The following is a 27,492-nucleotide window of genomic DNA, read 5'->3' on the forward strand; positions in this document are numbered from 1 at the left end:
ATTATCTAAAAGATTATATTTTTCTTAATTCCTGTAAATATTTATTGTGAGAACTTTATTAAGGAGTAGAGAGTATTAGTTTCTATTATACGATAGAAAATATTTTTACATTTGTCATCAAGAATATGTTAATTAGTTTCAACTGAAATAAATATTTACTATATATTTTATTGAATATTCATCTTTTTATTTTTTAGCTTTTTGTGGAAAAAATAGGCATGGTTGTGACCCTCTAACAAATATCAATTAGTTTAATATATATATATATATATATATATATATATATATATATATATATATATATATATATATATATATATATATATATATATATATATATATATATAAGATAGAGAGATATTCTAGATGTTAGATATATTATAATAGCTCACTTGTCTTTCTTTGGAGAAGAATATAGAATGCTTTGTGAGAGGTGTAATAAAAAATTTGAAATGAAGGTGGCCAATTTTCTCTAATTCAATACTTAATAGACTTAATTAGTAATTTAAAAATAGTTAATGGTAATGTAGATCATAATCTCAAGTGATTATACAACATTTAACAATTAACATAGAATAAGTCAACTAGAAAGGCACATAAAACACTATCCAGGGAGATAATGGTAATCAATATACTTATTAAATTTTTCATAAAAAATGAATTAACAAATAAATTAAAAGGAATCAAAACTACAATAAAAAATAAGATTTCTTTAAGGCTTTATGTGTCACCTCCTTTTATCTCTAATGTAGTACTCCTATATATACACAAGTCTCTACTTTGCTTTAACTCTTATACAAGAATACAATCCCCAACAAAGTGAAATCAAAATACTTCTTATTTCAATTTTCAAGAAAACATTTATTAAATTGCAATTCATTTTTATTTATTAGAATTTTTAATTATAAAAAATGGGTTTGTTCAAGAGTGTTAAAATTGAGCATAGGAGAAGCTCTTGTAGTAGTCGTGATGGTCATCATCATGATAATGAAACTGAGATGGATGAAATAAATTGGGGTGCTCTTGAAAGGCTTCCAACAGTTGAAAGGGCCCACATTAGCTTTTTGCATGGTGTTGCTGGTGATTTTAAGGAGATTGATGTTAAACGACTTGACTTTTATGAGAGAAGGGCTTTGTTGAATAAATTGGTTACAAATATGACTCAAAATGAATTGTTCTTGCACAAAATCAAGACTAGGTTTGAGAGGTAATTTTAATTAAGTTTTTGTTGCCTTATGTTTCCGATTTTTCCTTTTCTTTTCTTGCATAATGTGTGTATTTGATCTTGTAATTATTGCATGCATGTTTTTGATCTTGTTGAATTATATCATTTGCGAGTTTTATTAATTAAAAAGGAATGAAATATCTACTATTTTTTTCATATCACTAGCGAGCGATATATAAAAATATAATTTAATATTAATCTACTTAATTATTTTTAATTTTCGATTTTGAATTGTAGCTTGCATTTAAGGTATATTATTTTAGATTTGCTTTTAATTTTTTTTCTATGCCCAAATCTATTTTTTTATAGTTTAATTTATCAATTGCCTAATTTTCTCACTTGGTTAATGAATAGGGTTTCCCTGGCATTCCCATCTATAGAAGTCCGGTTTCGGAATCTGAATGTAGAGACCTATGCTTATGTGGGTAGTAGAGCTTTACCCACAATCTACAATTCCTTGGTCAATATGGTTGAGGTATTTTAAATTGATAACTATATATCCACATACGTTAAGAGTTTTTTATAGACTTGGTGCACACTTTATTTAATGATAACTAGTATTACTTTTTTTTTCATTTAAAATGTCCTATTTTAAAAAGAAAAATTTGATTAAGATTTTAAGACATATATGAATGATACAATATATCCATGTGAGATCTCATTATATTCTTCTTAATGTATACTTTTTTACTATATATTTTTTTATAATTTTTATATTGCGTATTTAGAAATATTAAGGCTTAAAGTTTACTTTGAAAACTGTGCAAAAAGAACGAGAAGAACAAAAATAAACAGAGAGTATTTTCAAGGAAAAATTACCATGAATAATACAACATTTCGTTAATTTCCCTAAAATAATACGAACTTTTGATTAATCATGAATAACACCAACTTAGGAGAATAATATCAACTTTAGTTTATTAATTAATTTATGAATTTTCTTTTGTCATATAATCTTCAATAATTTGATTTCTAACATGTTAGGATATTCTAGAAAAACACCCTTCTAAGATGGTATTATTTACGGTTAATCAAAGGTTGGTATTATTGTAGAAATGTATAAGCAAAACGTTGTATTATCCTGTTAATTCTTTTTTTTAATAATTAAATTTAATTTTACATACTTAAGATTTTAATACTTTAAATTTACACTACAAGAATGTGTAAAAGATTTTAAGGTTTGATAAAATTTTGAATCTATTGAAAGAAAAGATGAAAAATGTTTCTTCCTCTTATACTTCGCCATCTTATTATTATTGGTTTTTTAGATAGTGTTGTATGAAATGTAAATATAATTTATTCTATTTTCTTTTGTTTGGAAGGGTGTGATAAACTTTCTAAAAATACAACCAAGTCAGAAGAGGAAACTGCAAATTCTGAGTGATTTAAATGGAATTATCAAACCTGGCAGGTAACTAAAACGGATTCTTTCTTAATATTAAGCTGTAGTTTTAAATTTCATTTTATATAGAAAATAAAGATAACATGTCGAGTCATGCAAACATGTAATCAAGATTTGCTGTTATATGTTTTTCTTATTGTTTACTTATTTATTTATTTATTTATTAAATTATATTTTATATATCCTCCAGGATGACTTTACTTTTAGGGCCACCAAGCTCAGGGAAGACAACCTTATTATTAGCTTTAGCTGGTCTTCTTGATTCAGAATTGACGGTATGAAAAGACTGTTTCGTAATATTTTATTTCTAATATTGCATTTGTTTTTTCGTCAATAAACTAATTCAATAGTTAATAATGATATAGTTAATAATGATAATTGTGTATTATTAAAAATTATAAAAATTAGATATTAATAAATTTTATGTTGACACGAACTATGTATGATCTCAATTGACTATGCTTTAATGTTTTAATTAAAAATAATATAAATTAAGGGTGATTAATAGTAACCAAAAACAAATGAAATGGGTGGAGTATATAATAACACTTCCTGAAATCTTGATTCTGAATTGTTTCTCTAATAGAAGACCGGGTGAAAATCACCTATTTTCACCTAAAAATGCCTCCTACTAAACAATTTTTATTTAATTATTTTCAGTTTTCTAACCTATGTCCCATTTGCATATGCTAAGACAATAGAATTGTTAATTTTTTAAAATTTTAATTAATGATATTCTTTAAAATTTTATTACATTTACTTGTTTTACAAGTGAATTTAAAATAATTACTAAATTTATTGTTAAACCTATACATTAGATGCATAGAATAAAAAAAATCAAATTAATGTATGAGAAAAAAATCATGTTTTTAATAAGATATTCTAGCTATATTTCTTTCAACTATGTCAAAATTCAAATTAAGAAATAAAATAAAATGAAAAATTATATTTTCATTTATTAATTTATCTATTTCTTTATGATGGAAAACGAAGAGCATTTATTTCAAAAACAATAAATGTTTTTGTTTTGGTTGTAATTAGTATGCATGCCATTTTGACCGGGAAGAACACCCCTACCCTAGCATACTTTCCGTATTTGACTCCCCTAGCTATCCTAGCTAGTCCACCATATGATACTTCTTTTATCACTTTCATTCAGCATCAGGGGTAAAATGTGTGATTTCATAGAAAGAAAAATTGAATTAGACAAAGAAGAAAAAAATAATTAGAGAATAAAATTAAGTGATTGAAATAGAGAGTATTAATTTGTGAATAAGATTAAGGAAAATTTGTAAAGAAACATCTTATAAAACCAGTTTTTTGTAAAAAAATACCTTTTAAAATTTTTTTTTGTAAAAAAACACTTTTTAAGAGACTTTTTATTAAAAAAAACACCTTAAATCAGTTTTCTGTGACTTTAATTAACTTTCAGGCGTTGACCATGCCATTTGAGCTCAAAAGTCAATGCCTGAAAGTTGACAAATGGCTCATCCCATCCAAAAAGTGGATCATGTGATTGTAGTCAATTATAAACCCAAATAGATACAGCCATGCAACAAGAAAAAATATGAGTAACATCGATTGCTCGTGAATAAAGTTACCGAAATAGGGGCTACATATACATGTATATATATGAGACATGAAAAGCCATAAGTTAATTAATTATAGTCGGATACCCATGTTTAGGTTTCTGGAAAAGTGACGTACAATGGACATGAGTTTGATGAATTTGTTCCTCAAAGATGTTCAGCTTATGTCAGTCAAAACGACGTTCACATCTGTGAATTGACTGTTAGAGAAACGTTAAGTTTTTCTGCCACTTGTCAAGGACTTGGTTCTGCTTATGGTACGTCTACTATCTATATCATCATCATCATCTTCTTCTTCATCAAACCATACACATGCACTACTTTTTTTATTGATTATAAAATAATTTGATGAAAACCATGCATGTTGTTTTTTAATAGAGCTCCTCCTGGATCTACTCAGAAAAGAAAAAGAATTAGACTCTAAACCTGATCCATTACTTGACGTACTATTAAAGGTTAGTCAATAAATATCCTTTATCTATGCTTCCTTGCTTAATACTACCTCCATTTCACTTAAAGGGAACATTTGCTTTTTTTCGAATATTTAATATCTTTTACTATACATAACGTAATATTATTATACATATACATGTATATACATAATGTAATATCTTTACGTCGAGATAAATCAAACAAAATCTCACTTGACTATATTTAGTTTATAGATTAAAAATAAAATATAAATTAAGAGTAATGAATAAATAGTGTCAAAATAAAAATATCTCATTTTCATTAGAATAGAGGGAGTATATTAATTCAATTCTTACAACCTCATTTCAGGGCCGCTGGGCCTGTGCCCCGCAACAATCTAAAACTATGAGAAAAAAGATGTTTTAATAGTTAATATAACGCCCATAATAGTAGGAGAATTTAATTGTTAGGTGCCCATAAAACTATTTCACCTCCAACCTCATAAATTTCAAGATTGACCCTCCCTTATTTAAAGTGGACAAATAAATAAAAATAACCAAGGACAAACTAGTTAATTTCCAAGGCCATCAACTAAATACTTGAGCTTTTAATTATTTCATCATTGAAAAAAAAATACTTTTAACACTGAAGAAAAATTATTAAGGGAATTTCATCAAAGAAGGGCTAAACTAACTGATGATGAAAGTTCCAAATTTTAGATTATACTAAATGCATTAGCTTCAAATATACATGTCACTTACATTAATTTTTTACTCCTGGGTTGTGTTCGGAAACAAGTAATTTATTTCAAATTATGAATTTTAATTATGAAATTATAATTAAAGAATCTGAAAATGACAAGATTTAGAAAGTTATTCTCAAATTCTCAACTTTAAGTAAATAATGATGGAATTCATCCAAATCCAAAATTGAAAAATTATAATTTGCTAAACAATAAATGAAGACAATTCTAGATTTTAAAATGAAATTGTCGTTCACAAACATGACAATTGGTAATTTAGACATCTATATATACTAGATTACTAAAATATTAAGTTTATTATTAATTTTCAGTGACAAATAAATATCAAATATGTGTTTCCATTAATATCAATGAAGATTTTTTTTTTCATCATAAATATATATTCAAATATAATACTCAACAATAATAGTGTAGTTAATTCAATTAATTTATTTATATGAAACGACTAATAATAATTGAATTAACGATAGTTCAAGCACTTAAACGAGAAGTTAACCTAGTAAATTATTATTGTTCAATAAAAAATTATTATCGAATCTCAAGAAAAAAAAAATATATATATCATCTAATATTATCCTTTAATATTATCTGTGAAACGGAGCAAGTGGCAAGAAGAATCTTCTTGAAGTGAACTTTCTAATTAACAATCCTCAAATGTCTATCGAGTTCACTTGCGCAAGAAATATTTTCTACCATCTTAGTTAGTTTAAAACATTTATTTAAGATTGAAGTACATTAAAGAGATCTAATTAAATTTTATGTAAAATATTATTCAGATGTCTATGTCCAATAATCTAAACTTGGCAAGCTTAAATATTGAATCCTCAACTAACAACATAAATCACAAAACATACTTGTACGATAATGAAAAAAGTTGGATTTTGACTAACAAGAAGAGTCGAAATTCAATCGTTTTCAAAATATGCCGTCTAATTTCCACTATTTTTGTTAGCAGGAATAAATTCATTTATTAAAATGAGTTAGTCGTAATTTTAGTCGAAATTTAGACTAACAATGTATTTGTAGGTATTTAATTAGTCGAAATTTTGACTATGTATGCTAGTAGGAATTTAATCAGAATTTTCGACTATTTTCCAAATTGCCGACTAACTATTTGTATAAAAACCAGTAGGAAAGTTAAAATCCACAATTTTATAATTACAGCTGGGTCAATTTCTTTTTCTATTTATTTATTGAAGTAAAATATTCTATTAATTAAAAATAATATAAATAATAAACAATAAATAATTAGTATGATTTAATTGGCAAAAATAAACCAAATATATATGATATAAATCAAATAATCAAAAATTATTATACAAATTTACAATAAGTAAATTATTCCAATAAACAAAAATTCCATATCATTTTCATCAAATAAAATCTAAAACCGTAGAAGTTGAGGAGGCTGGTGCGATTAGAGCACGGATCCCACAAATTGGAGCAAGTTGGTCATCTTTTCATGTGTTCCGCATTGCTACTCCTCCAGAGCATCATGTTGGTCTTGAAAAATGGCTTGGTTTATACTGTTATCAAGTTGTTGTATTATGTCTTGTAGATGATCAAACATTTCATTCACCATTTGTTGCGAAGGACGAGCATTTTTGTATTGAGACTGCGACATCACGTGTAGTGCGGCTGATTGCAACACCAAAAATAGCCATAGCTAGAGAGTCTCTTTGTTTTTAGTGTCACGGATTCCAGATTTCGAACCAGGTCAAGAGAGACGGTGTTTAGATCTACCACATGTGCATCAATGGGTAGCTAAAACAAAACAAGTAAAATGTTTTATATTTCCTCTGTAAACTGAACGTATCAAAAAATTTAATTAAACTTGAAAAAAAGAACAATACTAAAAATAATTTTGTTTCATTTTACAATGGCTAATCAACCAGCGATTCCTCAAATTTATCAACAACATCTACTCTATTCAAGTTAACTAAAACACATCACATATTCCTAATTTTTTTATTCTAAAACAATAATGTAAAACTTAATTACACTAATAACCTCCTCTTTCTCGCTTACCAAATGCAAACTATCTTTGATTTGCACTTGATGTATATGAGTAAATTACTTGTACGAAGAGCTGTACCATCGTCTAGCATGTCAATCTTTTGTACCACCACGTCAATCTTTTGTACGAAGACCAATACTTAAAATCTTTTGAATTGTGAAATTGGTTTTGTACCACCATGTCAATCTAATCTTGTTTCCAACGTTGTTCATATCATTTAATTAGGAATAAAAATTTATTCATAAAATTTACTGAACTCTAGGCAGTTTTGCAAAATATATGAATGAAAAATTTTGTCTCTTTTATTCATTATATATACTTTTCCCTACTTGTAAAATCTATTTGAATTTGTGAATATAGACAAAACGCCCTATCTATTATTAAAAAATATCTATCATTATTTTAGGAAGATCTCTAACTCTACATCAAACATCTAGTTCAATGTAATGCGAAAATCAGTTGAAAATCAGTCAAAATTCAATCAGTGGAATATAACATGAATATAACATATATAATTATGCATTACGATTTAAATAATATTAGATAAATATCATGACATATTTAATCAAACAATTCAACAAGAAGACAAAATTGAAATTACAAATTCAAAAAAAAAAAAAACAAATAAATTGATGAAAACATAATGTAGTCACTTGTATTTTTTTGTGTGTTTTTAAATAAAATGAGAAATTTTTATATTTTGGAAGAATGGTATATGTGATGTTGAAGATGATATGATTTATTGTTTATAGAGAAACAATGATGATGAGCATGAAAAATCCATCCAAAACAAATTGAATTATCGACTTAAATTGCGACTACATTCCGACCAAGCTTCTCCCTAATTATATTCCCACTAAAACATTGCTAGTCGGAAACAATCGCTAGTATTTCGAGTGACACAGAGCCAGACAATTGGAAATTTACTCGGATTTTTCCAACTAACTTATTGATAGATATTAAGTCAGAATTACCGATTAACAGTATGTAGTCGGAAATATCTCTCTGTATTATGTTAGGCGGTGTAGAGACTTTTTTTATATTGTCAAATAAAAATACATATAATTTTAACACATTTTAAGGTTAATGCACTTTGAAATAATGTTAATCAAGTCTTTACAATACTCTCCATGTACTCAGTCTTACTCCTTATTTATTACTAATAATTCCAATGGCCTACTAATGGTAAACATCATCTAACTTGACATATAAATTAAAAATAATAACATAATTTCACAAGTCATTTTACAATAAACCATGACAAATAATTGAAACCAAACAACTTATAATTTTTATCGTTTTTTATTCGTATGAATATGAATACAGGCATCAGCTATGGAAAAACAAAGAAGAAATTTGTTCACTGAATATATTCTTAAGGTAAGTAATTAAACTTCATTAATTTCATACTAGTTTAAACTCACGTTACTCTTACTCTAATAAAAATTAGTAATTCATAACTCATCTTCTTGTAATAATTTATATTCAAATAGTTATAGGAGTAGATTTCTGTTCTAATTTGGCATTGTATTCCATTCTTAGGTACTAGGATTAGAAGAATGTGCCGATACAATAATAGGAGATCAAATGACAAGGGGCATATCTGGAGGCCAAAAAAGGCGAACGACAATAGGTAAAACGACAACTATACCAAGTAATGATTAACTTAATTTTTTTTTTAAGAAACGCAACATATTATAGCAGCGTAAAAAAGTTAGGGTGTATATATCATAAGAAAATAGAACGGTCCCATACTCCTCGAACACAGGGGAGGAGGAGAGACAAGAGGAAAGAATAAAGAGTCTAAAGTTACCTCATCACAAGGCAGCAAAACATCAAAATAAAAAATAATAACATCGTTTACATAGGATGGTGGTCTTGGAAAATCAAATATTTTGGGAGCTTAAATCAAAGATAATAACATCAAAATCAAAGGTTAAGTTGTTTAAATACGTGTTTATGTACACATATAATCATATATTCATATTCTACATGGATACGTGTTTAAGTACGTTTTGATTTTTTGATGAAAAATTCCTAAAAATTTGGAATCAGATCAAGGGCGGAATAAGAAATATGAATAAGGAATGTCGATAATTTAACAGAATACAATCTTTAAAGTTTAAATAACTTAACTAATTAATCACAATTGTCACCTGCTAAATAGGTAATTAGGTAAACAAATAAAAAATCCTATTTTTTAATCCCTAATTTTACCTAAGAACTAATAAGAAAACTAAAAGCCCTAATATATCTAAATAAATGAACATATAAATTATACAATCTCTAATTTTTAACTGCTCGTGAAAATAGTAGGGAATTAGGAAGGGTATTTTTTTGAAAATGGGAAATGGGTGGAGAATGGAGAGGCTACTGTATTTTTCTTGAAAAGGGGTAGTAAAAATTGGAATGGCAAGGCAGGAATTCGGGGTTCAAGTAATAAATCACAGAACGCAAAATAAAAAAGGTGTTAACTAAAAGGGTTTGAACTCATGACCTTTGGGTTAAAAGTTTATTTCCTTACTAGCTTAATCAATAAAACTTATAATAATATTTTTTTTTTTCACAAAATTTAGGTGACGTTAGTTAGACATCGTTGACCCTACACTAGATTCGTCCAGATTAAAGTGTTTAATTGTCTTACTATATGTAAGTGTCAAATGACTCACACAAATACTAGAAGTAGTTTGGCAGTAGTCGTATTTATTTATTATTAGGTTTATTAGTATAATATTAGTCGTGTTATAATATTATCACTCGTATTGGTATAATATTAGTGGTATTAGTTCAATATTTGTTTCATTTGTATACTATTAGTCGTATTAATATAGTACTAGTATATAAAAACTCGTGCAATGCACGAATTTATGAGTCTGAAATATATAAAAATATAACTTCAACGAATAATGCAAGTATATATTATTCTGATTATATTTATCGAATATATAACTTTTTGAAGAAAAAAATTAAATATTGATTTTTTAAAATTATTTAACGAACATATCACTTTTTGTTGTTTGTAGTCATATTTGTTTAGTATTATTCGTATTAATTACTATGGTATTAATTGTATTATTGTTACGTAGTATTACTCATATTTGAGTATCAGTATATTTGAAAAATTTTTATTGAGTATAAATTTTAGGCCTATCAAACAGATCAGGTTGGGTCGGGTTCAGGTTCGGGTCATATATAAACAGGTCAGAAAACCCTTGATCCAAACCCAACCTATTTAGTTAATTGTGTCGAAAATCACAACCTTGACCCCGACCTGCAACAGATCAGGTTGGCCTGATTTCGACCCACTTAACCCGTTTATAATTTTTTTCTTTTTGTTTTAAGGTTTTTAACGTTGATTAAATCTAATTTTTTAGGCTTTAATTGTAACTTTATGTTTTTTTATGTTTATTTTGTATTTATTGTGAAAAGTAAGAAAATATTAAATGAACTAAGTTTAGCTTATACTTATTGATTTAACTCGAAATTAACACATTTAATTAAATGGGTTATACAGGTTTTTTTCAGGTTTAAAATTTTGACCTAAACCTAACTCATAATAAACAGATCAGGTCGGGTCAACCCATGTAATTAATTGGGTCAAAAGTCTCAACTCAAACTCACTTATTTCGGGTTAGGTATAGGTCGGATTAACTTTTGCTAACCAAGTATAATTGTTTATTTTCTTAAACTAACCAATTTAATTAACATAACTAAAATTTACTTACTAAAATGATTATTAGTAAATGAATATATTTTTATTGATTAAAACTATTTTTAATGATAAAAAATAATTTTTACTAATGAAAAATTTTCTGTACAAATAAGTAGACTAAGTCTCTGAGTAAACATATTAATTTAACATTTACTAAACCAAGGCTAAATAAGTGTTCAAACACCATATCAAATTTCCTTTCTATGAAATGAACACTTTAAGTAATATTTGCATAGTATTAGTTGTATTAGTATAGTACTAGTTGATTACCCGTGCTAAAGCATGAGACATTTACAAATAATTATGCATAAATGATATAATTGTTACAAAAAGATTAAATAAAAGTTAAGAAAGAGAACTTTGAATAAAAATTTTAAAAATTTCAACAAAGAAAATCGAATAATAAATAACAATATTTACACATCATTAGACATAATTTTAGATTACTTGTGCTAAACACGAGCTATTTAATAATCACTATATGTTAAATGTATGTATGTAATAATAGTTAATTACCCGTGTTAAACACAATATTCAAAAATTTATTTTATCAAAAATTGAATAGACTATAAATACTCCAATGTATGTATCGGAGTAGATACACAAGAAAAATGCTTGGATACATGTGTATTTTTCTTTATAGATCAAACAAATTCTACAAAATGAAAATAAAAAGTACTTGTAAGATAAGGAAAATTTATTCTTGAAGAATCCAAAATACAAAGCTTCTCTCTCATTTCGACGTTCGAACATAAAATCAATTTTTTTACCAATTTCCAACTTATCTTTTGATAAAACCTCTTCTTGAGATACCTTAAACTCCTATACCATATTTAGTTTTTAATTATGCACAATAAGATGCATTAGTACACCGATTAATATATCTGAAAAGATAGTGAAGTCATCATATCATATCATAAAATATACTAAAGAAAGACCTCTTAATTTTAAATGACGCTTTTTCAATGACGGAGTACTTTACGAAATATAATTAACTTGAATTGTTGATACATTTTATCAATTTACAATTTTATCTCATTTGCCTTCCTCTTTTTTAGGAGGACTTTTCTTTTGAACACAACATTTATTTTTTGGTGCTGATAAATAGAAATGGTGTATGAAATTCATAATCTTGCAAATGACGACATTTTATATGCATTCACATTGCTGCTCACCTCATTTGAATAGCTTTTAAGCCTTTGAGATACTCATTTCATTTTATAAGTGTTTTTTTTTTGACCATTTTTGTCTTTGCTTCGCAATAGAAGACAACTATTTTTGCAATTAGCCACTTACTCGATAAAGTTACTTATCAACCTCATTTAGTAAACATTATAGTATATAGAATGATGACTAATAATAATATACAATATAAATAAAGAGACATGCTCAATTTAGAGGTAGAAAATGTTACAGTAATTTGTATTAATATATAGAAGATTAATCTTAAATAGAAAATTTATTTTCAATCCAATGCATAAAAAGGGAAGAAAATTTATTTTCAATCTTACTAAAATCACATACAATTTTCCAATGTGTATAAAGATATAAATCTCCTTAATCTTGAATAGGAAACATTAATAGTCAAACTTATTGCAATAGCATGTATTAATGTATAGTAATCTTGTCGTGAAAACTATAATACAGTTATAAGAAAGTGTATGTGACAAGTTAATCTGAGCGGGAAAATTTTTTACCAGAGGCTAATACGTGTCATTAGATGGTCTTTGTTATAGTATATTAAATGATTAGTTTCATCAGTGAAGTATAAGTTATATTAGTGTATTTTTGTATCGAATTTGCATAGAATTAATCGTATGCATTAGAGTAATAATAGGGTTATTAGTATATTATTAGTCGTTCTAGTTTGGTGTTGTATGTGTTTAGTGATAATGATATTAGTATAGTATTAGTTTTATTAGTGAAGCATTAATCATATGAGATTAGATTTGTGGTATTAATAGAGTAGTAGTTGTAGTAGTATAATATTACTCGTATTAGTGTATTAATAGGTGTATTAGTAAACTATTCGCTGTATATCATGGTTATTAGAATCCTAATCCTAATCCACGATTTTATGATCATGCGATCCAAAATAGGCGATCGATCTGGAGCGTAGGTGGGATCTTAATGTCGGTAGAATTGTGCGAGCCTACTTAGATCAATAATTTAGGTGGTAGAATCATTCGTAACACGATCCTACGATCTATTGTTACGATCCTACAAGGATAGTTTCAATCATTAAATATTTTCTTATAAATTAGATTAGTTAACGATTAAAAGTAACATAAAAAAAATAAAATCAGAAATAATAACAAAACATAAAAATTAAAATTAAAAAAAAAAACAAAAGGGTGGTCACCATTTGGTATCGCGTTGTCATTGGCGACCACCAAGCCTGGTTGCCATCTGGTCAAAAATGGTGATTAACTACATATAAATACATAATGCAGGGGAAATGATAGTTGGTCCAACAAATGCGTACTTAATGGATAGCATATCAGTTGGCTTAGACAGTTCAACAACGTATGACATTATTAATTCAATCAGGCAATCTGTACACATCATGCACAAAACTGCGTTGATCTCTCTACTTCAACCTCCCGCAGAAACATTTGAGCTATTTGATGACATTATTCTCATGTCTGAAGGCCAGATCGTATACCAAGGTCCTAGGTTTTATGTTCTTCATTTCTTTGAATCTTTGGGTTTTCGATGCCCTCAAAGAAAACCGGTTGCCGATTACTTGCAAGAGGTACTTACACTATACTCTATTCTAATTGATTAGGTAGTTGTATAAGCCAACCGTTTGTAAAGATGCATGATACTTTTTAGTTGTTGAACTGTTTAAGTAATCCAATAACTGTTATTGAAAATGTTTGTTAGTTATTAGTTACTGGCTGTTCATCAGAAAAGCGTGCCAATGTACCTAAAGACAATAAAAATTAGAAATTGCGTAAAGCAACAGTTTCATTTTGATTTAAAATAATTTATCTTATTTTATTTATTTGACCAACTAATAAGCCAAAATTCATAAGTTAGATTAGAAAACTACTCATTAAGTATGACCTATGTATGAAGAATCTTATATTTACATAGGTATAAATATATATGATGACAGGTTATATCAAGAAAAGATCAAGCACAATATTGGGCAAGAGAAGACGAGGAACATGCTTATGTTTCAACTAAGCAATTTGCTGATAAGTTCAAGGAATTCCATATAGGAATAGCCCTTCAAACTGAGCTCAATGTACCATTTGATAAGTCTAGAAGTCACCCGTTTGCCTTGACAAAGACTAAATTTGGAACCAACAAGATGGTTATACTCAAAGCTTGTGTATCTAGAGAATTCCTTCTTATGAAAAGGAATTTCCTAGTTTTTTGTTTCAAGTTATTACAAGTAAGTTACACAAAACATTATTACATTGCTCAAATTCTTGTGTCTTATAGTGGGACATTCTCGATACATGGATTAAATAGCTCAACTAATATAATTATTAGTATATACGAGCTTTTCAATTTGAGGTTGTGTTACCGAAAGACGGTCCCACACAAGATTAATCATTTCTTTTGACGTTTTCGTTTCATCCATTCATTTGCATATTCTTTTCGTTCCCATGAATTTTCCATGACGTGTACTTAAATTTCTTTTAATGTTTATTCAGCTGGGAGTTCTTGGATTGGTTGTTGCAAGTGCTTTTTGTGAAGATAAAAAACATGATGATAGAATTGAAGATGGAACAGTACAAATGGGAGCTTTGTTCATTCTACTAGTCACCATTATACTTTCTGGACTTGCTGTTATACCTATGACCATTAACAAGCTTCCAGTCTACTATAAGCAGAAGAATTTTCTATTTTATCCTTCATGGGCATATTCATTTCCTTCATTGATCCCTGGAATGATTTTTTCAATGATTGAAGTTCTCATTTTGGTTCTCACTACTTACTTTATCATAGGCTTTGATCCTAACTTCTTCAGGCAAGTTCCTACTTTTAGAATCAACATTTTACCCCTTTATTTATTTATTTATTTATTTATTTATTTATTTATTATTATTATTATTATTATTATTATTATTATTATTATTATTATTATTATTATTATTATTATTGTTATTATCAAAAAAAATTAGGCAAAATAAATATATTCTACAATAGATATGAGTTATAACGCATTAAAGTATGATTTATGAGTCAGTAACACTAAGTAACATGTATTCAATAGCTGAAATGTTTTAAGTTTTGAAAATAATTTAAAATACGGATTGGTTAAAATATCTTAATCAAAAAAAATTTAATTCCGCCTAACATTTTTGTCTGAAACTAGTAGGAAAAAATAGTCCAAAAAAATTTAAATGATATTTATCTAGGGTGAAATTTAGGAAAAAAGGATTTCCGATGAACAAGTAGTAAAAAAAAAGTCGAAAATTTCCTACTAATTTTTGAGCAACTTGTTTATCCAAAATTTAGAGGTCATTTGGTTGCCTCTGTATCATTGCGAATTATTAGAGTTGATTGGTTGAAATTAAATTTTTGGGCAATAGTAGGAAATGGAAACTCAGTGTAGAAATTCAATAAACAGTGTATCAATAACTAAATACATGTGTCAATTGCAATAATATGTGTGCAACGTAACCAAAGAAGAAAAACTATTTGCTAGGAATTTTACAAATGAATAATTCCAAAAAAATAAAAATTCCTATTTAAATTTGTAAACATGTGTAAACCATAAAAGCTAGAAATATTAAAGAATATGTAGGTAGTATTTCACAAAATTATATCATTAAAACAAACCCCAATAAGCACTATAGATGAGCATTTCAGATTTCAGTTTTGTATGTTGATTTTGATGTGTTATAGAAATGTACAGGTTCATAAAACATGGTTTTATGTTGATACTATGCGGCCAAATGTCGTACTGTCTCTTTAGATGCGTAGGAGCTGTAACAAGAGATAATTCTATTGCAAATGTTGTTGCTAACCTTACAACTATGTGGCTCGTCATATTCAGTGGTTATGTCCTAACTAGAGGTAACTCTAAATATCATCTTTTTTTTATAAAAATTATAAAATATTTTTCGTCCATCTTAAATTGAAAATTTTTCATAAGTTTGATCCATATTAATATATTATTGGTTTTTTTTTTATGCCTTTCAACAAACATTAAACTTATATATATATTAGATTACGTAGCTGATCGTATATAATGTTTTAACATTATGACTCTGGCATATACATTGTTGTATTGACTTTGTGTGATGTGTTTGTTTACACAGTGACAATGAAGAAATGGTTAGTTTGGGGTTATTGGACATCTCCTTTAATGTATGTCTATAATGCTATTTCTGCAAATGAGTTTCTTGGCAAATCATGGTCTAAAAATGTAAGATGTTCAACCATTCTAACTATCAATCCTCCTTTAAAAAGATTGAATCTTGAAATTTGATTAATGAATAAAAAATCATTTTTGTTTCGTATGCAGCATCTTTTAGATTCAAACGAAACAAAAGGGGTGTCCATCCTGAAATTTCACGGAGTAACTCCTAATCCCAACTCGTATTTGGTGGGTATTATAGCATTGATTGGATTCATTATCCTCTTTGCTTTGCTAGCCAATCTCGCGCTTGCTTATCTTAAACGTAAGCTTATCACTCCCTCCTTACATTACCACTAATAATGTTTTTCTTTACTTAAAAGTGTTACTAATCTAAAAAACAACATTTGATGTATTTTTTAAGTACTCATTATTACCCATATTTATTTTGTTCTGTATTAAAAAAAGTCAGAAAATACATGACTTTTTAAGTTACAAGAGTAACTCCTATTACTACCAATTGGTTTTAGTAGGATATCTTATTCATGCCTCATTATTAATTTCAAATGAAATAATTTCGCCCCATGTATGATAGTCTTATCCTTAGAGTAAACAACATATCTTAGTATATGAAACATCAACGTAAGTCTTTAGTTGAATTGATTTCTTAATATGACAACTGAATAAACATGACTTAGGATCATTAGCTTGAAATGTCTTATTTTCTCTTTTGACATATCCAAATCAAATATCTCATTTTCTTATTTAATTAGTAACCTTTTTTTTGCTTTACTTATTTTACTCATGAAATCTGACTATTTATACAATTGTCATTAAATTATTAATAAGATTAGCATCATAATTATCTCATAATATCAATTATATTTCTCTTCCACTTGTTGCCACATCAGAATATCAAGGAATAATATTCTGTTAGGCTATTTTGTCTACTTCCTTAACAACTTTCTTAAGTTCAATGCATGAATGATGAGCTGTAATAAGTGGTTACTAATTCCCTCTATAAAGGGGCAAGTTGTAATCATTCCACAGTACTGAAATCTAATCCCATTCTCTTATTTCTCTAAATTCTCTCTGAATCCTCTGCATTGAAATGATTGCATAATCAATCTGATTTATTCATCATGGTATCAGAGCTTTCAATGTAGTGCTGGATTCCTGATATTCTTATTGATTCTTCAATCTCTCCTCTTCTGCTTCTCCCTTTCTTCATCTTTGCTTCCTTTCCTCTATATTCTGCAATGGCTGGAGGACGTATTTCCTTCCAGGATATGTTAAACCCCCTATTTCTTCATCCTTCTGATAATGCAACATTTGTTCAAGTGGAAAAACTTCAAGGATCCACTAATTACATATCATGGTGTAGATCAATGGAGTTTAATCTCTCATCAAAGCGCAAGCTGGGATTTGTACTGGGAACGGTGCTCAAGTCAACTGATGATGAAATCAAGGCTGAGCTCTAGAATACATGCATGATATGGTAATTGCTTGGATTACTAACAATCTATCTCCTACTATCAAAAAATCTGTTATGTTTATGACATCTGCTAAGGAAATCTGGTTGAATTTGAAAAAAGGTTTTCATTAACTAATGGCTCTAGAAAATATAAGCTTAGCAAAGAATTGTTTGAAACAAAACAAGATTCTATGTCTGTGAATGAATACTATACTTGCATGAATGCTATATGGGAAGAGCTAGACTCGATAAACATGCTGCCTATTGTTACTGACCCCACTCCTGAGGGTAGAACTTTGATAAGTGTTATTGAATCCCAGAGAGAAGAAGCTAAACTTTTCCAATTTTTAAATGGTCTTAATGAAATATATAACGCTCAGAGAAGTCACTTGTTACTTCAGACACCTCTTCCCTCTGTAGAAACAGCAGCTGCTGCTCTACAGCAGGAGGAAGCTTAGAGAGAGGTGTTGTGTACCAACAAGTCTAATAATGACATCATGGCTCTCTACAACAAATCTCACAATTCAGATAGAGTTCATGTGTGCTTTACTTGTGGGCTAAAAGGTCACAGAAATGATGTCTATTGGACTGTAGTTGGTTACCCTTCCTGGCATTCTAAACATGGAAGCACAACCTATAAAGCACATGCTGGTGCTCAGCAAAGGTGGAAACCAGGGGTGAGACATAGTAGATCTGGTGGCTCTAAGATGGCTGCTACAGCTCAGTCAAGTGCTGATGGTGCCGGTCTGTTGTTCACACCTCAGCAACTTGAACAATTAGCCAAATTGATGCCCAAGCTCATACCTCATTCCAATGGTTCCGTGACAGATGAGGAACTGGATCATTTCTCAGGAATGATCTCATGCAATCCGACTGTAAATTCAGAAGAATGGATCATAGACTCCGGGGCTTCAGATCATATGACACCACATTTATGCTTGCTGGATAAATCCAGTAGAGTTCTAACAAATGAGAAAATCAATCTCCCTACGGGTGAGAAAGCTGCAATTTCTCATACAGAAATAGTATCTCTTGATCTTGGTCTCAAACTTAAAAATGTATTGTGTGTACCAACTTTCAAACATAATTTGTTGTCTGTTCAAAAGCTGATTTCCAATAATCAGTGCCAGGTACAATTCTTCCCTACACACTGTGTAATTGTTGACACTAACACTCAAAGTGTTAAAGGTCGGGGAGAGATGAGAAATGGTCTATACTATCTTGTCAATACTTTGACAAATTCTGAAAATCAAAACACTGCCTCAGAGCTTGAAGTGAGTGCCATGAAATCTGTAAAACAGGATGAAAACTCTCTTTCTCTATGGCACAACAGACTGGGACATGCTTCTATTGCTAGATTGAAGAACATTCCTTCTGTTAAACCTTACACATCTCAGAATATTCAAGTGTGTATTTCATGTCCCATGGCAAAGTTTACCAAACTCCCTTACACTCTGAGTGATTCTCATGCTACATCTCCCTTTGACCTGATTCATATGGATATATGGGGTCCATATAAGGTCAGCACTAAGGGAAAATACAGATACTTCTTGACAATTGTTGATGATCATAGCAGGAATACATGGGTCTATCTGCTTCAGTTCAAGTCTGAATCTCTGAGTACATTTGAATCATTCTATAATTATGCTCATACTCACTTTGGGAAATCTATCAAGGTCATAAGGTCTGATAATGCTCTAGAATTTCATGATGGACCCTGTCAGAAATTTTTTGCTAAAATGGGTATTATTCACCAGACATCTTGTGTAAAGAGACCTCAACAGAATGCTAGAGTTGAGAGAAAACACAGAAATGTTCTTGAAATGTCAAAAGCTTTGAGGTTTCATGCAGGCCTGCCTTTGTCATATTGGGGCGAGTGCGTATTGACAGCTGTTCATCTCACCAACAGGATTCCAACACCCATTCTTGGTAATAAAACACCATATGAGTGTTTGCATCTAAAATTGCCTGAGTACAGTCACTTAAAGGTGTTTGGTTGTCTGGCATTTGCTTATAATCCAGACCGTATTAGTGACAAGTTTGACCCTAGAGGTGTCCCATGCGTATTCCTAGGGTATCCTGCTACTGAAAAGGGATACAGGCTGCAAAATTTGATCACAAAACAATACTTTGTGTCTAGAGATGTCCTGTTCCATGAGCATATCTTCCCTTTCCACAAAAATTCCCAAAATTCATAAATGCAGCCTATACCCACACCTTCGTTAACCAATGCTATTGATGATCTTCCTGTAATTGAGAACACCTCAGATGATGAAATTTCACCACCATCATCTCTCTCTACAGCTCATTCACCCAGCTCTAGTGACTCTCATCATATCAGTTCCATAAATGCCAACCCTTCTCCTATCCCATCTCTCCAGCTTCCTGATTCTATCCAACATAACCATGTTCCCTCTCCACCACCTTTAAGAAAATCTTCTAGAGCTCACATTACTCCTGCCTGGCACAAGGATTATGTGATGCCTGTCAAAACAACACACATCTCTAATTTTGCAGAAACCATTGTCAAGTCTGAATTTCACTGTTTTATGTCTATTCTGGCTAAAGAAAGTGATCCTATTCATTTTAAGCATGCTGTGAAACATTCTCACTGGGTCACAGCAATGAACAAAGAGCTAGATGCCTTAGAACAAAATGATACTTGGGCAATAACTCAGCTCCCTCCTGGTAAAACAGCAATTGGCTGTAAATGGTTGTACAAAACCAAGTATAACCCAGATGGCTCCATTGAGAGACACAAATTCAGGCTGGTCATACTTGGCTGTAGACAACAATTTGGTGTAGACTATTCTGAAACTTTTGCTCCAGTTGCCAAAATGACAACTGTAAGAACCTTACTTGCAGTGGCTGCAAAGGAACAATGGCATGCAATACAAATGGATGTGACAAATGCATTTCTCCATGGTGATCTCATGGAAAATGTCTTCATGAAACTTCCTCAGGGTTATATTGGTTTGGGATGCAGAATTCAGCAAACTAAAGATCCCAATCTGATTCCAGTTGCAGACTCTAACCTAGTTTGCAAACTCAAGAAAGCTTTATATGGCCTTAAACAGGCACCAAGACAGTGGTTTCACAAACTGTCTTGCACTCTTCTGCAGTCGAGCTTCACTCAATCCAAATCAGATTACAGCTTGTTCTATAGAATCAATACCACTTCTATTACTCTGATTCTTATTTACGTTGATGATTTACTGATTTGTGGCAACAACCTTGCTGATATTGACAGTCTTAAAACCATGTTGTCCTCTGTTTTTCACATGAAGGATTTGGGGCCAGTAAGATATTTTCTAGGCATTGAAATTGACAGAACTAGTGCTGGATTCTTTCTATCTCAGAAGAAATATACCAGTGACATACTCAAAGAGTTTGGTATGTCTCACTCCAAACCTTTGCAGTTACCTATGGACAGTCATACTAAATTAACTCCAAACAAGGGTGCTCCTCTTACAGATCCTAGGTCTTATCAAAAATTAGTTGGGAAACTAATTTATCTCACTATCACAAGGCCTGATATTGCCTATTATGTGCACATTTTGACTCAATTTATGCAGCACCCTACAACAGTTCATATGCAAGCTGCAAAAAGATTGCTGAGGTATCTTGTGGGTACCATCTCTCGTGGCATCCTTCTTGCTACAGATTCTGCTGCTACTCTGACTGCCTACTGTGACAGTGATTGGGCTGGCTGTCCATTCTCTAGAAAGTCTACTACTGGTTACTGCATTTTCTTTGGTTCTTCTCCAATCTCTTGGAAGGTTAAGAAACAAGCTGTTACTGCAAGATCCTCTTCTGAGGCTGAATATAGGGCTATGGCCTCAACAACTTGTGAGGTCACTTGGCTGATTGCTTTGCTCAAGGACCTAGGTCTTACCAGGCTACCTCCTACACTTCTGAAGTGTGATAATCAAGCTGCTCTGGCAATTGCTGCTAACCCAGTTCTTCATGAACGTACAAAACATGTTGAAATTGATTGCCACTTTGTGCGTGATCATGTTAAAAATGGCAAAATCAAACCAGTGTAGGTGTCTTCCTCTGATCAAATTGCTGATATTTTCACCAAGGTGCTTTCAGTCAAGCTCCATAACTCTCATGTGTCCAAGCTGGGAGCTTCTCTTAATCACTCACCAGCTTGAGGGGGAGTAATAAGATTAGCATCATAATTATCTCATAATATCAATTATATTTCTCTTCCCCTTGCTGCCACATCAGAATATCAAGGAATAATATTCTGTTAGGCTATTTTGTCTGCTTCCTTAACAACTTTCTTAAGTTCAATGCATGAATGATGAGCTGTAATAAGTGGTTACTAATTCCCTCTATAAAGGGGCAAGTTGTAATCATTCCACAGTACTGAAATCTAATCCCATTCTCTTATTTCTCTAAATTCTCTCTGAAATTCTCTCTGAATCCTCTGCATTGAAATGATTGCATAATCAATATGATTTATTCATCAATTATCATATTTTTCTTATTTACTCCTCTCATGTAGTCCAGTTGGTCCCTTTTTCTAAGAAAAAATGGTGCAATATTTAAATAGCACATTCGGTTAAGATAGGAGGAAGTAATTAACTAATGCCATGAATAAGGAAGGCTTCTAATCCAAAAGCTCTTATGATTTGAAAGGTGTCTTAGGATATATTTTTATATATTTTGAGTTTCAATCATGGGCTTAAATTTTTAATGGAATTAGTTTATTGACAATGTATGAGAAAGAGCATGCTTGAGTAAAGAATTAACATGATGTGTTATGTGATTAGACTGTTAATTAGACACTTGTGGACATATTTAACATTAACGATTTTATTTCCCTAGCATTTGGACAATCACCCTCAACAGCTTTTATTACCAAAGAAGAAGAAGAGAAAACATCTACCACTGAAGATACAACACAAAACCGTAGTAATAGCACAGGCCTATCATTCACACCTCTTTGCATGACTTTTGAAGACATCATTTATTCCGTTGATATGCCAAAGGTAATTAACTAATTAGTGCTTCCATTTCATCATACGGATTCATAAAACATTAAGAATCATTAAGCACTAAACATAATAATCCAATCAAGTAACAAATGATTTTATTTGTATAGGAGAAGAAAGAAAGGGGCAACCCAAATGATCGGTTGGTACTACTGAATGGAGTAAGTGGATGTTTTAGACCAGGAGTTCTAACAGCATTAATGGGAGTCACTGGAGCAGGAAAAACCACACTATTAGATGTTTTAGCAGGACGGAAAAACACAGGTTATATGCAAGGAACCATCAAAGTTTCAGGCTATACAAAAAAGCAGGATACTTTTGCTCGAGTTTCCGGATATTGTGAACAAAATGATATACATTCTCCTTTCATCACTGTCTCTGAATCCATCGTCTTCTCTGCTTCTCTTCGATTACCTAAGGACATCAACTCTAAAGCAAAACAGGTTTTTCTTGATCTTGTTCCATTTTTTATCTAATTACTCGTCCATTTCTTAAAGAAGTTTCTATTAGCTATTTTGGTATTCCGTTTGTTGTTCCAATAAAAATTTCTATTTATATTACAAACTTTAGACAAAAATAATCTTATTCATCCGCATTTTAATATTTTAATAATGGTTTTTGTTCCCATATATCTTTCATTGACTTCATTTAACCATTTTTGTATTCTTTATGGTCCACACATGTTTCCTACTAATTTATAAGAAAATTTTTTATTAGTTGTTTTTATATTTTTCCACTAACTTTCTTTTAATATTTTTTCAATGTGTATAGTGTCGACTATTCTTCAATCAATTTTATTATTCAATAAAATAATGTATCCACTATATAAAAGATTCTATTAATTTTCGTGAACAAACCTTGTGGAAAATTTATTAAAGGAACAGAGGGACTATAACATAACTTAGAGTTTTGAGCATTTCTAACACGCAGTAAATTCTTATGTTTCTTTCATTGCAATAGAATTTTGTGGAGGAAATCATGGAACTGATGGAGCTTACACCAATAAAAGATGCATTAGTGGGACAAGCAAATGTAAATGGGTTGTCAGTAGAGCAAAGAAAAAGATTAACTATAGCAGTAGAATTGGTTGCAAATCCTTCCATATTGTTCATGGATGAGCCAACATCAGGACTTGATGCAAGGGCAGCTGCAATTGTCATGAGAGTTGTCAGAAATACAGTTAACACTGGCAGAACTGTTGTTTGCACCATTCATCAACCTAGCATTCATATCTTCGAATCTTTTGATGAGGTCTCACACTATTACTTTTTATTATTCTTAGTCTTCTTTTTTCATGATTACATATTCCACGTATGAGTAAGATTCCACATTTAAATAGCGAATTATGAACTTGCATATAATAAATAATTGATAGGTAATTCTCATATTACCATATGGTTTTGAAATAGAGTAAACATCGTCAAATATGTATGCAAGTTGCGGATGTCCTATGGGTGCGTCCATACTAGTTGGCCCATGGATAATTACGTCATGGCCTAAAATTTTTGTTGAATATTTCAGCTTTTTCTCTTAAAGCAAGGAGGCCATGTTTTATATGCTGGTCCTATTGGCTATCGATGTGCTCAGCTCATCACTTACTTTGAGGTGAAATGAATCAAATTTGCTAAAAAAATAGTTCACATTTTTATCAGTTCAATTTCATAATTTTTATAATAAAAAGTGAAAAAACAATTAGTTATACTAAATTTTACATATATACTAATTCGTTATCATTTTTACTTTGGTTAAGCAAATCGATGGCGTACCAAAGATAAGAGAAGGACACAATCCTGCAACATGGGTGTTAGAAGCAACAACAAAAGCACAAGAGGAGCGAATAGGGCTGAATTTTAGCTATATTTACTTAAATTCTGAGCTTTACAGGTAATGTTTTTAGCAGCATTTCATGAGCGAGAATTAATATAATAATAATATAATTTGGTGTATTTCAATTTCAGGGCAAACATGAGATTGATTGGGGAGTTAAGCATACCTCCACCTAATTCAGAAGAGCTTCATTTTGCAACATCATATTGTCAATCATATTTTATACAATGGAAAACATGTTTATGGAAACAATACAAGTCTTATTGGAGAAATACAGCTCATAATGGTGTTAGATTCGTCATCACCTCCGCCTCTGCCTTCATGTTTGGGATTGTCTTCTTCCAAATTGGTTCCCGAAGGTATATAACTTTAACCATTTGGACTTTTGCGTTTTCCAACACTAAATTTTCACGTTTACCAATGCACTAAATTAATATTTAATAGTGACAATGGTGTACTCCCTTTATTATTTTTTGTTTTAGTTTTGCATAATTTTCAAAGCAAATTTTGAGCTTAAATATTTCCAAATACACATAATAAAAAATTATAAAAAATATATACTATAAAAGTATACATTAAGACGAATATAACAAGATCTCAAATGAATATATTTTATCTTCTAAATATGCCTCAAAAACATTAATCAAATTTCTCTTTTCTTAAAATAGAATGTTTCAAACGGGAAAAAAACATTAGAGAACAAAGGGAAAATAATTTAAAAAATTATAAAAAATAGATATTAATAAACCATATGTTGAGACGGATCAAATAAGATCTCATTTAATTATATTTTAGCGTATAAATTTAAGAATAATGTACAAATTATAAGTAACAGATGAGTAATGAAAGTATTATTATCTATAAAATTACACAAAAAAAAAATATTTTCCACGTACAAATTAATTATAGAACTATGAAAACAAGGGTCAATTATATATCGATAGAGAGAATTATAACAAATTTCAGTAGTCAATGTTTGTAAATAGTGATAAACATCACTATGAGGAAAGGTCAGTCAAACTTTATAGGCACTAGGCAGTGTCTAAGTCAATATGGTGTAAGTTGTAATGAAGGTTGTAATTGTGAAGGGATACACAAGTTGAAGTTCTTGGTGGAATTGGTGCCATTTACATATCGACGATGTTCATGGGAGCACAAACGAGTACAAGTGTAATGCCAGTAATGAGTAGTGATAAACTGGCGTTTTATAGAGAGAGGTCTTCTGGTTTATACTCTCCTATTCCTTATGCTTTGGCACAGGTACTTACTAAAACCTTTAAGCGGAGAAATAATACTCACCCATTGTACTCAAATATAATTATTTATTTAGGTACATGAAAGGTTCTAAGCATGTTCGACGGTACAGGTTTCTGAAAAAAAATTAGAGAGCCTCAATATTTAATTACTTAGTATATATTAGATATTTAAAGATAAAAAATTATTAAAAAAATATTATAATTTTTCAAATTACCAGGACATTTATAGAATTTGTAAAATTTTACTCTATCCCAGTTTGAGTATGGTTGAATCTGAATGTATTTTCAATGACGTTATTGTACAGGTAGCAATTGAGATCCCATATGTTGTAGCACAAACAACAATATTCGAGATCATAGCGTATGCAATGATGGGGTTTGAATGGTCAGCCATGAAGTTCTTCCAAGAATATCTTTTCATGTTATTATCACTATTATACTTCACTTACTTTGGAATGATGGTCTCATCAATCACACCTAATCAAGAAACATGCTCCATTTTAGCTAGTTTCGTTTTCTCCTTGTGGAATCTCTTTGCTGGTTTCGCCATCCCTAAAAAGGTAATCACTAATCCCACATCATTAAAATGAACAAGAGAAAGATTTGAATATAATTATGATATTGATTATAATTTCGATGTACAGAGGATTCCGGTATGGTGGAGATGGTATACATGGGTGTGTCCAGTATCATGGAGCATGAATGGGTTGGTAAGCTGTGAATATGGAGACAATACAGAGTCCAAGCTTGAAAGTGGGGAGACAGTTACCCAATTCTTGATGGATTATTTTGGGTACAAATATGAGTTATTGGGTATTGTAATTGCTGTTTTGGTTGGTTTCAATCTGCTCTTCATCTTTCTTCATTGCTTCTCCACAAAAATGTTCAATTTCCAGAAACGATAGCAACCTAATTAAGTTTGAAATTATGTCAAATTAAGCATAATTCGTATTGTAATATGAATTAATTAGTAGCGTATGTCAAATTTAGCTCTTTCTTAACATGATGCTACATTGCACCTTGGGCTTGTAAGCCATTTGCTTGAAAAATTAGAAGAGGTAGAGTTTTTCAAATGAAATTTGTCATGTAAATTAACAAATGTTGTAGGCTCAGATTTTATGAGAAGAGGTTTTATACAGCCATATCTAAGGTTTACATCAGTATTCAGTTGTTGCTATAATCTATGGGTGTTGCTAAATATCGCCACTCTTTTTATTTTATCGTCACCCCTAACGAAATTAGTATTTTGCCCTTGAACTTTAAAAAATTACAAAACTGCCACTGGACTTAAAACTTAATTAACAAAAGTAAATCCCACTTAATAACACTATTAACACTTTAATCCGGAAGATTTTTCTATATATATTGACGCGTTCATATACGAATTCAAACACGTTACTATCTCTCTAAAAATTCTTTAAAAACGTTCTTTTGTTTTAAACAAGCTGTTACTTGCAATTGATTAACGACGGCTAACGAAAGCGACTATGAAT

At 30.1% G+C, this 27,492-nt stretch overlaps 1 protein-coding gene across 1 annotated transcript; it reads left to right on the top strand.

Moving 5' to 3' along the window:
* Positions 1-911: 911 nt before the first annotated feature.
* LOC130815509 (ABC transporter G family member 39-like) lies at positions 912-27,290 on the top strand. The gene is made up of 23 exons (XM_057681998.1): positions 912-1,207; positions 1,580-1,700; positions 2,548-2,636; positions 2,818-2,902; positions 4,314-4,473; positions 4,595-4,671; positions 8,734-8,787; positions 8,950-9,040; positions 13,573-13,874; positions 14,241-14,522; positions 14,788-15,104; positions 15,996-16,156; positions 16,402-16,508; positions 16,608-16,764; positions 22,750-22,913; positions 23,027-23,359; positions 23,877-24,167; positions 24,438-24,521; positions 24,667-24,800; positions 24,875-25,102; positions 25,832-26,003; positions 26,305-26,559; positions 26,644-27,290. The coding sequence occupies exons 1-23, from the start codon at positions 912-914 to the stop codon at positions 26,902-26,904; spliced, it is 4,221 nt and encodes a 1,406-aa protein (XP_057537981.1). The 3' UTR covers positions 26,905-27,290.
* Positions 27,291-27,492: the final 202 nt, after the last annotated feature.

The sequence above is a fragment of the Amaranthus tricolor genome, chromosome 6 (genome assembly GCF_026212465.1).
Source record: "Amaranthus tricolor cultivar Red isolate AtriRed21 chromosome 6, ASM2621246v1, whole genome shotgun sequence".
Lineage (NCBI taxonomy): Eukaryota > Viridiplantae > Streptophyta > Magnoliopsida > Caryophyllales > Amaranthaceae > Amaranthus > Amaranthus tricolor.

Excerpts from the sequence above, each read along its gene's own strand:
- LOC130815509 (XM_057681998.1), top strand. The coding sequence starts at position 912 with ATGGGTTTGTTCAAGAGTGTTAAAATTGAGCATAGGAGAAGCTCTTGT. Across the intron at positions 2,637-2,817 it reads GGAATTATCAAACCTGGCAG|GATGACTTTACTTTTAGGGC; the intron begins GTAACTAAAACG and ends TATATCCTCCAG. Across the intron at positions 9,041-13,572 it reads AAAAAGGCGAACGACAATAG|GGGAAATGATAGTTGGTCCA; the intron begins GTAAAACGACAA and ends TACATAATGCAG.